This window comes from Engystomops pustulosus, chromosome 7 (assembly GCF_040894005.1).
Source record: "Engystomops pustulosus chromosome 7, aEngPut4.maternal, whole genome shotgun sequence".
NCBI lineage: Eukaryota > Metazoa > Chordata > Amphibia > Anura > Leptodactylidae > Engystomops > Engystomops pustulosus.
Window position 1 is genome coordinate 33,048,189 of NC_092417.1, and position 12,501 is coordinate 33,060,689.

At 42.3% G+C, this 12,501-nt stretch overlaps 1 protein-coding gene across 1 annotated transcript in view; it reads right to left on the reverse strand.

Moving 5' to 3' along the window:
* Window positions 1–1,651: 1,651 nt before the first annotated feature.
* Window positions 1,652–12,501, reverse strand: part of COCH (cochlin) — a 29,203-nt gene continuing 18,353 nt past the window's right edge. The window contains exons 7-12 of the mRNA XM_072115401.1: window positions 9,611–9,655; window positions 7,759–7,906; window positions 7,565–7,668; window positions 6,104–6,330; window positions 5,359–5,875; window positions 1,652–3,515 (exon numbers count right to left, since the gene is read on the reverse strand). Coding sequence (XP_071971502.1) covers window positions 3,340–3,515; window positions 5,359–5,875; window positions 6,104–6,330; window positions 7,565–7,668; window positions 7,759–7,906; window positions 9,611–9,655 — 1,217 coding nt within the window. The 3' untranslated portion in view covers window positions 1,652–3,339. The remainder of the gene's footprint in view (window positions 3,516–5,358; window positions 5,876–6,103; window positions 6,331–7,564; window positions 7,669–7,758; window positions 7,907–9,610; window positions 9,656–12,501) is intronic.

A 12,501-nucleotide genomic window follows, 5' to 3' on the forward strand; every position in this document is an offset into this window, starting at 1 on the left:
CCTCTTCATACTCACCGGGCGTTTGCTTCATAATGAAGCAAACGCCCGTCGCTAACACCCGCGATCGGTGCTTGCACCGATCGCGGGTGTTAACCCTTTGATTGCCGCCGGCAAAGCTGCCGGCGGCATTAAAGAGCCGGCGGCGCGTGGGCGCCGACCATCTTGGCTCCGATCGTCACTCCCCGTGACGTCACCGGGGAGCGGCGATCCGTTGCCATGACAGCCTGGGATCACACAAAGATCCCAGGCTGTCATGATCGGGGCTATCTATTATAATGTGCGATCTGCACATTATAATAGATGGTATGCAAAATCCCCATATACTGCCATACTGTAGTATGGCAGTATATGGTAGGATCAATCAGACAACCTAGGGTTAAAGTACCCTAGGGAGTCTGTAAAATAGTAAAAAAAATAAATAAAAAAAAGTAAAAAAAAAAAAATTATATTAAAAAAACATAAAAATTCAAATCACCCCCCTTTCCCTAGAACTGATATAAATATAAATAAACAGTAAAAATCATAAACACAATAGGTATCGCCGTGTCCGAAAATGCCCGATCTATCAAAATATAATAACCGTTTTTCACTGCGTTAAACCCCGTAGCGGAAAATAGCGCCCGAAGTCGCAAATGGCATTTTTTTGCCATTTTGAAAAATAGAAAAAATTCTATAAAAAGTGATCAAAATGTCGAACAGTCCTAAAAATAGAAGCATTGAAAACGTCATCAGAAGTCGCAAAAAATGACACCACCCACAGCTCCATACACCAAAGTATGAAAAAGTTATTAGCGCAAGAACACTGCAAAATGAAGATTTTTTTTTCTGTACAGGAGGTTTTAATTTTTGTAAATGTATGAAAACATTATAAAACCTATACAAATTTGGTATCCCCGTGATCGTATTGACCCAATGAATGAAATAGACATGTCATTTGGGGTGCACAGTGAAAGCTGTAAAAACCAAGCCCACAAGAAATGGCGCAAATGTGTTTTTTCATCATTTTCACTGCATTTAGAATTTTTTTCCCGCTTCCCAGTGCACGGCATGGAATATTTAATACCATCACTACGAAGTGCAATTTGTTACGCAGAAAATAAGCCATCACACAGCTCTGTACATGGAAAAATAAAAAAGTTATAGATTTTTGAAGGTGGGGAGTGAAAAATAAAAACGCAAAAACGAAAAAGGGCCTGGTCCTTAAGGGGTTAAATGTAAATGCCCAGATTGTAATACCCCTTTAAGTGCGGTAAAGTCTGGTGACAGGTTCCCTTTAAGTGGAGCTGTTAAAACCCATCTCATGTGGTCATGTATTTTTGATACCACTATGAGGAGGACTCTCATTCTGTTTGTGCCATCAAATATTGGAATTGGTCTGTCTGATCCCTGTGCGTTTACTGCTGTAACACATTTTGGTGAGTCACAGCAGCTAGGTCTTTCCCCAGCAGCTCTCAGATTGATCCGCTAGAAAATGGTAAAAGATAGCATGTTTTTTTTAAATTAAGAATAAAAAGATGACACACTGATCTCACGCCGCCCCCCAAAGCTCCTATCATTGTAGCATCCTATGATTTGGGTTTTTCCTGTAATTTGTATTTTTTCTTTTGTATACTGTTACACAGGCGTAAAATCAAAAGATCATCTGCAGCCATTTTTGGGAATAATTTGGAATGTATAGCCAAGGCATTTATTAGATGTAACGTTACATGCTTGGTCTGATATGTCAGTCTTTAGGTATCACTCAAACGTATAAATATATATACACAGGTAACTGTACGGTACTGCACACTCTAGATGCTGGAGTACATAAGGCTAATCTGGTGACGCAAAGGCTTATCAGAATCCTGAAAAGGTTTTCTTTTTCTCCAGATTTTTAATACAGAAATATATATTTTTAAAACAATTACATTTTACAGAGATTTCAAATATTTTCTTGCAATATGGATTTGGATATGGTTTCAGTGCTTGAACGCTCCACCTGTACACATTCACTATTGCACTAAAGGGACATTGCTGCCACCTAGTGTTTGCTTTCTATATTGCTTACACATATAGTGCCCATATAGTGTTTATGAGTGAATGGTAGACTTCATCTGAGCTATGTCTGGAAACTTTCATTATTTTGTAGTTTTATAGGATGGCTGCTGGTGAACCAGATTGTGTATGGGTTCCTATTCGCAGGCAGCAAGTCATAGAGCAGGGGGAGCTGAGCAGATTGTACATAGTTTCCTAAATGCATATAGCATATTTTAGAGCAGGAGGAACTGAGCAGATTGTACATAATGTCCTATCTGCAGGCAGCATGTTATAGAGCAGGAGGAGCTGTGCAGATTGTACATAGTGTCCTATCTGCAGGCAGCATGTTATAGAGCAGGAGGCGCTGAGCAGATTGTACATAGTGTCCTATATCCAGGCAGCATGTTATAGAGCAGGAGGAGCTGTGCAGATTGTACATAGTGTCCTATATCCAGGCAGCATGTTATAGAGCAGGAGGAGCCAAGCAGATTTTACAGTGTTCTATCTGCAGGCAGCTCGTTACAAAGTAGGAGGAGCTGAGCAGATTGTGCATAGTGTGATATTTGCAGGCAGCATGTTATAGAGCAGAAGGAGCTGAATAGATTCAATATAAAGTGTTTTGTATTCTTTTCAATCCCTGTACTTTCCAAGCTAGGTAGCTATGCACATTTATATAGGGATGACTTCCGATCAGATTGTGGTGCGGGGACTATTCTTCATTTTCAGTGCTTTTGCTGGATACCTGTAAAAAATCAGGTACTTACACTGACATAGAACATGTATCCTACAAATACTTTTATTCAACTTGTCTTGTATAATGTGAACACGTGATCTATATGTGGGCTGCTATAGATAGAAGTTGGAAGAAGTTGCTATGTATCCTATTCCCTTAGTATACATTACTACATGTGGATACTGGTTGTGGAAAATGCTGCACCCAAAGTCCTGCTGGTCCATGATGGCCAAGGTGCAATGGGTTATTAGTCACTTTGGGTGAGCAGGTCTAAGGTCTTCAGCTGTGGTGGTGGCTGCGACCTGCTTCTGATAATCCAATAATCCTGTATTCACAGAGCCATATCTATGACCCGTGTGCAATCTTCCTACTTTTGACGTGGAGCGTGAATGACAGTGTGAACGCAGCCTAAGCAAAAGCAGCGGTTGACTTCTACCATATATGGGTAATTGCTGTCCTATATGCAGAGGTCTTACCGAAAGCCTAGAAAGATGGGCGCCAGCTTTTACAGGTAATGTGTGTAGAGATGATACAATGTGTAAGCTGTCTGTTTAACAATCCTCTCTAGGGAGATGTTCTGCCTCATAATCTCACTTCTGTGCATCCAGATAATCTCTGCAGATCCCACGGATAATACTGGGAGCAATATTCTCCAGGCCTGGGAATTCTCTAGTGAAGAATGCGTGGGAATTCTTGGGTTCAGATGCCATGTCCTTCAGGTCGTCTAGAGGCGCCCAGGCTACACCCACAGAATAGACAGTGACCCCTGGAAAGAGAAAACCATATATTAGTTATCACTAACGCCTCACATGTTTAAATTAATAAGTCCAAAAGATTAGCAGCGCTCAAAACCCATCCATCTGGATAAAATGTAGATGTTAATATATAATAGTGGAGATGGTGCTGCTAGCAATAATAATTCCTTTATATAGCGCACACAGATTACGGAGCGCTGCACAGACCTTACCCAATCTGCCCCTGTCCCCAATGGGGCTCACAATCTAATCAACCTACCAGTATGTTTTGGAGTGTGGGTGGAAACCGGAGGAAACCCACTCAAACACAGGACTTGAACCCAGGTCCCTAGCACTGCAAGGCTGTAATGCTAATCACTCAGCCACCATGCCAGCCTACGTGTCTTATAGAGCAAAAAAATGGTAAAATGCTGAGCACACACTTCCGCTATGATACAAATCCAGTTTTTGAACTCAAATTGGACATCACGATCTTCTCATGATCATTGTTATCGTAGAATATCTTCCGTTTGGCTTTCTCTTTTACAATATACTCTACTGGACAGAAACATACATTACCAGGATTGTGTGGGACAAAACCACATACTCCACATTGCTATACTGCTTGGAAGTTATAAGAGTTCATAGGTTTCTGTGTTCGGCATCATCATTCATCCCCATTGGCTAAGGGCCCTTTGTGCCCATGTACCTGTAGCCCCGCCTGTATTACATCATTGAATATGACCTATTATCATTATTAATTATCATGTTCAATTTTGTGTGATCAGTAGTATTTTGTATATATATGTATTTTATGTATTTTTTAATAAATTTATGATTTTTAATTTCGGATTATGTATGTATAGTTCTCTTGTATTTGTATCCTAGCGGAAGTGCGTGCTCAGCATTTTTCTATTCCGTTATTACATGTTTTGTTTAAACTAAAAAAAAAAAAAATTATGAAAAAACTGAAACAGTTTCTAACTGTTTCCGTCTCCCATGGACTTCAATGTAAAAACTATCATTTCCGTTGCGCACAGATTTTTTTTAAACAAAAAAAAAATGAAAAAAGTACTGCAGCCATCGCCATTTTTTTCAGTAAAAAAACCCTGCATGGATAACATGACTTAAAATTTACATTGATGATGATGGGGGAATTATAGAGGTTTGAATGGTAGTTTGACCTTAAAACGCTCCTAAAAAAATATATATATTAATTTATATATTATAACATATAATATATTATACATTAATTTTTAATTATCCATTCAGTCATCTGTTTAAATTACAATCTATTTAAAAAAGAAAAGAATGGAGACTGTTATACGGATGCCAAACTGCAGATGGCAATTAGCCCTAACATAGCCAATTGAGTTACATATTGCTTTTCTTTTTTTAACAAAGTCGCTAGAGGGCGCCATAGATTGTGCTTTGTATAAACTTGAAATCTATGAAGCTATTTCTTGTAAAATAGCGCACTCATTCCCAACATTTTTTAAAATTGTCTACAACACAGGCAGTCCCCGGGTTACGTACAAGATAGGTTCTGTAGGTTTGTTCTTAAGTTGAATTTGTATGTAAGTCGGAACTGTATACTTTATTATTGTAACCCCAGCCATTTTTTTTTGGTCTATTTGACAATTGGATTTTAAAAATGTTGGGATTGTCATAAGAATCAGGATTAACAATAAATCCTAATTTCAGACACCTGTGATAACTGTTACAGCTGATCATTGTAGCCTAGGGCTAAAGTAGAGTAAATTACCAATTACCAGAGGTCCGTTTGTAACTAGGGGTCGTCTGTAAGTCGGGTGTTCTTAAGTAAGGGACCACCTGTATTAGAATTTCAGCAATTTGCGGAATACTTTAACCTACCTGCTCTCTGCGCCGCGTAGGCTGGACCCCTGACGTCATCATACGACTGCCCATCGGTTAGAATAACTAAGAAGTTTTTGTTGTGTCCGTCCCTGACTGGGTCGAAGACGTTGCGCACAGTGAAAGTGATGGCCTCCCCAGTAGCGGTGCCTCCACTCATGTAGCGGACGTTGTAGAGGGCTCGTAAGACGTCATCCTTGTTGGTGTAGTCGTTCAGACCGAACTCTAAGCGTTGATCGTAGGTGAACTGTACTGCAGCCACTTTGGCCCCCACGTCGGAGACCTCAAAGGCACGCACAATATTACTCATGAATTCCAACATAAGGCGGAAATTTTGGTCACCGACGCTGCTGGAGCCATCGATCAGGAAGGCAATGTTGACGGAGTTGTAGCAGGTCTTACTGCAGAAGAGCTGCTCGTGTGTGCACAACCTCTGTGCCAGTGGCTTTGCGTACTTGGCCGTGCCAAACCAGTTTTGCATGTGGAAGGAGAAGAAGCTGTTGTTCCTGCAGACAGCCTGTAGGATACAAGTTACGGTCATTCATTTGTAAAACTCTCCATATCATTTGCTATATGCTCCAGAAATACTGCCACACCTGTCCTCAGGTTGTGTGCGGTATTACATCTCAACTCTACTTCCTTAGAACTGTAGTACCAGGCACAACCTATGTTTAGGTGTGGTGCTATATTCTTCAATATTTTCTAGCCCTGAACATCCCCTTTAAATAACCCCTTTTTATATCACCTTGTCTATAAACGCCACATCTTGCACCATTCCAAGCTCTTCTGGAGATGGAGGAGCCACAGACACGATGAAGACGTTGATGCCATATTCACGGGCAATTATACCCGCTTCTTCGATATTGTCAGAGGGCCAACCATCTATAAACACCACCATGACTTTTGGGATTCCCTTTCTTAATCCATTTGCATTAGTGAAGAAGCTTTGGGCAGTGTGTCTCATGGCCTTTCCTTCCCAAGAAAGAAGACAAAAAAAATTAAGAGAAATCTTTACAAACGAAGATCATAAAAATACACAGAGATAATGGGGCTTATTTACTAAGGGTCGCGGATCGCACTCTTGTCGGACTGTTCGCGTTTTTCGGATTTGTGGAGCTTTGACGGGTATTTAACAGGGGTTTCTCCTGGGATTGTGTTGCACACAATTGGACTTCCAGACAGCAATCGGTGTGCGTGACGCCGGACGATCCGACAGCATCGGACTGAGCGCGGGATTTAAGATTCAAATTGTGTTGCAAGACAATGCACTTACATGCACCAGGAAGAAGAAGGTGAACTCCGGCGGACCTGAGTGGGGAAGTGACACATGCAGGATATCGGGCGCACCATCTTAGTGAATCGAGGCAGAGTGCATCATCGTTGGACAATGTACTTTCTGTGAACTCCAAAGAACAGGTAAGTAAATGTTCCCCAATGTACTTGAATACTCTGGGGAGGATCTTATGATAATGGTGGAGAAGTTGGCCATAGCAGCCAATCTGGTTGTAGCTTTCATATAAAAAAGGCCTCTAAGGAATAAGAGATGGAAAGTGATTGGTCATTATGGGATATGTCCAATAATCTGTATTTCATGAATCTGCATGGTTATACATCAGACGAGGTTTTCCTCTGTCCCTTCTTGTTAGGGCTTTAGCACTATGCCATCATTGTGTGTTATTGTCTCGATAATGCAGGGGCGGATGAAGACTGTCATGGACTCTGGGTTATAGATAAATATAATAAAGCCCCTTTAAGCCTGGAATCACATCTGGTACTAGAATCAAGCTTCTAGGGGAATGGAGGATGCGTCCTTTCTGCCCCTTTCAATCGGCGGTTCCAGGACCTTTTGGAGGTCCTGAAATTGCACTTATGTACTTGTAGAGTGAGAGCAGGAACAGATGTACAGGGATTTCATGGGTTAAGGTCCTCCTGAAAATAAGAAGGTATCCTAGAATGTAAGTGTGCTTGGTTTCGAACAACTGCATCCATGTGGTTGATGCCCTTTAAACTCTCTGTGACTTTATTCAACCATTCTAAATCTCAATTAAAAAATTATTTGATTGGGACGTGAAAGAAAAATCATATGGAAGTTATTAAGTTCCTCATCACATACTGGTATTGGGTTAAGTAGTTCAGTATTGGGTCGGTAGGACTTGAACCCACCCAGATCACAGTTGAAGTTGTTGATGACATTATGACTACTGACCTATGTTGGAGTTTCCACCTCTGAAGCTGATTTCCTTCACGGCAAACACGACATCCTTCGCTGAGGTAAAGTTTTTCAGATAAAATTCTGTCTTCGGCATTTCACTAAAACAAAAAAATCAATACAGTGGAGTGATATCCTGAAAAGTTCATAAATGAATGGTTCAGCCCACCGATGATAGCATGACCTACTACCTGGCTTGTACCACTCCTACGTGAGGTCCATCTGTGCCGATCCCTAACAGAAGGGCGACTTTAGCCACAAAATTTTTCTGCAGGTTAAAACGACGCTGTCCAATATTGTTGCTACCGTCTAAGAGAAAGGCGATTTCTGCTTTACAATCTGTATGGAAAATGGAAATAAAGAGCAATGGGTCCATGGGAACTGGCTACATGCTTCCACCAGGGGTGGACCGGGAATTTAAAGTAACCCTGGAAAATATAAATCTAGAAGAGGCAACAAAATTTTTCGAAGGTGGGGCCATCACAAGTAGGCGGAGTCACATTAGCAATAGATAAGCCAAAGCAAAATGGTAGAAGTAGCCAGGGGCAAGGAAAAAATTGCAATGATTGGTGAGGCGTGTATAAAGAGATTCTGCAGCGGCTGAGGTGTGTATTCAGAGTTTCTGCAGTGTAGCATGCTGTGTGATAAAATTCTGCCCACAAGACTGATAACAAAGTTTTGCTATCATTGTACATATCTAATAGTAAAACCATGGAGAGTTCCTATATACAAGAATGCTGGAACTGATTCACAATAGTTTCAGGTCACTTTTTCTTTTTTTTTAACATAAATTATATTAAAAATGCAGGGTGCAGAGGTCCAGCTCTTTTCCATCATACTCACTTTTCGCAAAAGTCACAAATAGGCACAATTAATTAAATAAAAAAAAAAAAAGAGTTTTCATGGCACAAACTTATGTTAAAAAATTTTAAAATATTTCTATTAGGCTTCATGCACACAGACACATTTTATAGTGCATGCGTTATTGTGTAGGCATCACATTGATCACATATACAAGCTTCAGTTAATGGACCGAAACATGCATCAAAGCTTATTCTCGGCATGGATACAAATTGCCCACATTTGTGTGCATGTAGACCTTCAAATATAATACAATGCAGAGTACTGTATATCTTCAGGCATGGCATCTTAACCCATTTTAACACAGGTCCCCCTCCCCAACACACAAGCTCCCCCCCCCCGATACACACTGACAACAAACAAGTCCCCCTCCCCCCACTCACAATAAACATGTATCCTCTTCTCCACTAACAACAAATAAGCCTCCATCCCACACTGACAACATACAAGTGCCACTCCTCACACACACAATCCTCCTTTGACCATCTCGGACAGGGAATCTACCACTACTGTGTGGTTGGATGCGTCTGTGCTGTTGCTCCATCTTCCTTTTCAATGTGGCAACTACCACATGTAATCTGCGGCTGCCAACCAGCGGCTCCAGGGTCAGAACCAACACTGGGCATACCCGGACAAGTGCTGGGGGCCCAGGGCTGCTGGGGGCCCACATAAGGCTGTATATAAGGAATCCATGGGGGTGCGGGGAGCTGTATATAATGAGTCCATAGGAGGTGAGTGGGGCTTTATATAAAATAACCATGAGGGGGCTGTTTGGGATGATAAACTATGGAATATTTTGGGGAACAGGAGACACTTAGTTTTTGAATTTTTAATGCCTCCATGTGAGTTTACTGTAAAGGGACCCACTGAGGCTCTGTCACCCAGGGGCCTACTGAAACTCGCAGCTGCCCCTGCTTGCTTCCCCTCTTGAGATTTAAAGAGCTAGTGTGCGCACTACTAATGGGTCCCCTTCACGCTCAATCCCTTCACCACGATACTGATTCAATAGCTTTTCTCTTGATAACTCTGGCATCCCCATGACTTTTATCCATATCTTCTACAAGCCTATACCCAGGACTCTGTTTGCTGCTTGACCCTGACCCTATGGCTTGTTACTTGTTTTCTGCTAGGTAATAGATACTGCTGGTCTCATAGACAGTATTGTCTACTAATGCACTTTACCTTTATTCCCAGTTGATTTTTCTGGTGTCTTCTTTTGGCGCCGAGCTACAGAAACCACAAAATATACTACTTTAAAGTCACATCTTTTCCACAATGAACTATAATGCATGCAAAAAGGCTAATAACTGTGCAGATCATGACAGGTAGGAACCATAAAAACTGCTTTATTCTTACACAGTGGATGAAGTAGCTCTTCCTGCCTCGCTCATAGCAGGAAATCCCAGCACTGACCAGTTTTCTTACTGATTTATAAATGTAATTCCGTATGAAGAAAGGTGTGTGGAGTATATCGCTTAAAGTATAAAGAAGTGACAGTAGAGCCTCTAGAAATTCTAGATCTTGACCCTCCAAAGAAAGTGTGTTGTTATTAACCATCTGCAGTCCTGATATGCAATGGGGAACATTTACTAAGGGCTTTGCGCCGCACTTTAGCTGGACTGTTCACGTTCTTCATGGTTAAAGCGGCTTGCACCGGTATTTTAGAAGTGTGTGTTCTGCGATTGTGTCGCACGCAACCCTTTTGTAGCGCAGCTGCTCTGCTTCAATGCGGCACAAGAATAAAGGGGGTGTGCCGACGGTTGATCCGACTGATTCGGATTTAACTTTCAAATTATGTTGCACACCCTGTATTAAAGATGCACCATAAAAAATATGGTGAACTCTGTCAGTCCTGTGAGGGGCAGCAACACATTCATGATTTCAAGCGCACGATCTTAATGAATCGCCACACGTTGCACTATAGAAGGACAATGCACTTTCTGTGAACTTGAGTGACCTGGTAAGTAAATGTGCGCCAATGTGTCTGCTGTACTGAGAGTGTGTGTACAGGCCATGGTATAGGCTATGAATAGTGCTGAGCTGTGCTGCAGCAATGATGCAGATAGAAAGATATGCCAAGAGTCTCTTATTGATTAGGTTGCACCATCCCAATTTTCTTATTAACCCTTGGCTTACCTACATCGCCAGGGATGAACCTCTATACTGCCCTAGACGACCTACACTCTACTGTCCCAGAAACTCAGATATCTTACAATTTACTCTTTCACTGTATGTTACCATTTATCCCTATGGTGCCCTATACTAACCCCCTTTACTGCCCCCGGCCACTAGGGATGTTACCTTTCAGCCTTAGACCAACAGAGATGTAAGAAAAAACCCTATGCAGCCCCAGGCCGCTAGGGATGTTACCGTATATCTCTATACTGCCCTCTTCCAATAGGGATATAAGCAAAACTCCTATGCTGCCCTAGACCACCAAGGGGGTTTCCAGTAACCCATATACTGCCCTATGAAGCCAGGGACGCAAGGAAAACTCCTATGCTGCCCCAGACCACTAAAGATCTTCCCAATAAGCCCTTTACTGCATTAGTAAGTAAAGCCCTAGTAATGTAAGTAAAGCCCTAGATCAGAACTGTAAGCGCAGAGCCTACTGCAGGTGGGTAGAGAGCGGTCATGACCGGCTGGCCTGGGAGGGGTCATTGAGGGAGAAGAATAACAGGAGAGGCGATAGGGGTCCATGAAAAGGGGGGGGGGGGTAGAGTATTATGTTTTATAAGGGCTGGCAGGAAGGGAAGCCTCATTCTGGCCAGAAAAAAATATCAGGACAATGTTAACCGGGAACAGTGGGACGTCAGCTTAGAGCTATTAAAGTTAGAGTTATTGGCGAGGATGCGGGAGGAGGCAGCAGTGAGAGGTGTGGAAAGAATAGACCTGGGACCTCAAGCTCAGCCTGCCGACTCGGGCAAGCGGACATTGTGGGCCACATGGTCGTCTGAGAGATTGAGCCCATCACCTTCCCCACAGCGCGGGATGTTGCGCCGCAGACTTACTGGTTGGGCGGAGAGTGGCAGGAGACCAGAAGATGGAGAAAGTCGGAAGCGGTCCAGGATGGTACGTCTCTGTCTAAATATCTATTCATGGCTGGTTTTGGGTCTTGCTTGTCATGGATTGGGTTGAGTCCTCATGAGTACGGTTCTCACTCATTCAGGGGCTGCCACTGAGGCTTCTCCTTGCGGGTTTCCGAAGGAGGAGATTAGGAGCATTGGGCGTGGCAGTCACAGCACATTAAATCTTATGTTCGCTTGTGGTTACTCAAGCACTAGTTGTATAGTGTGTACAGTAGATGGTTCGTATTTCTTTTTTTTCTCCCAGAAGCCAAAAAGTGTGGAATATGTCTGTTTGGCCTCTCTTTCATTTAATGGGCAGAAAGGAGGCTGAGGTTGTGATTGTGTTGTAGGTCTTTAGAGCTTAATCCCAATCAGGTAAGTGTCCATTGGTTTGTGGCCTCAAACGGGACCAGGTGCGGCCCAAGTTGCAGGAGACTCAAACGGGATTTGCTTAGCTTATTGGATCTGCATCCTAATATGTTTAATTGTGTAGTCTGACATCATACGGAGACGTGAAGACATGCTGCAGTGTCTGCGCTGATTGGTGGTGCAAAGTTGGTTCATATGAATAGGGGTTTGGTGGTGCGTCAAAGGATGTTGGATGGACAAACACAATGCGGACCCAGATGGTGTTCATATGACAGAGGTGAGTCTTGATGTATTTGACTTTGGCCTCTCAGAGGTTGCTTAATTTTGTGTGCGTGTGTGGGGGAGCATGTCGACTTAACCCCTTAAGGACCAGGCCCTTTTTCGTTTTTGCGATTTCATTTTTCACTCCCCACCTTCAGAAATCTGTAACTTTTTTATTTTTCCATATAAAGAGCTGTGTATGGGCTTGTTTTCTACGTAACAAATTGCACTTCATAGTGACAGTATTTATTATTCCATGCCGTGTACTGGGAAGCTGGAAAAAAATTCTGAATGCAGTGAAAATGATGAAAAAACACATTTGCTCCATTTTCTTGTGGCCTCGGATTTTACAGCTTTCACTGTGCGCCCCAAATA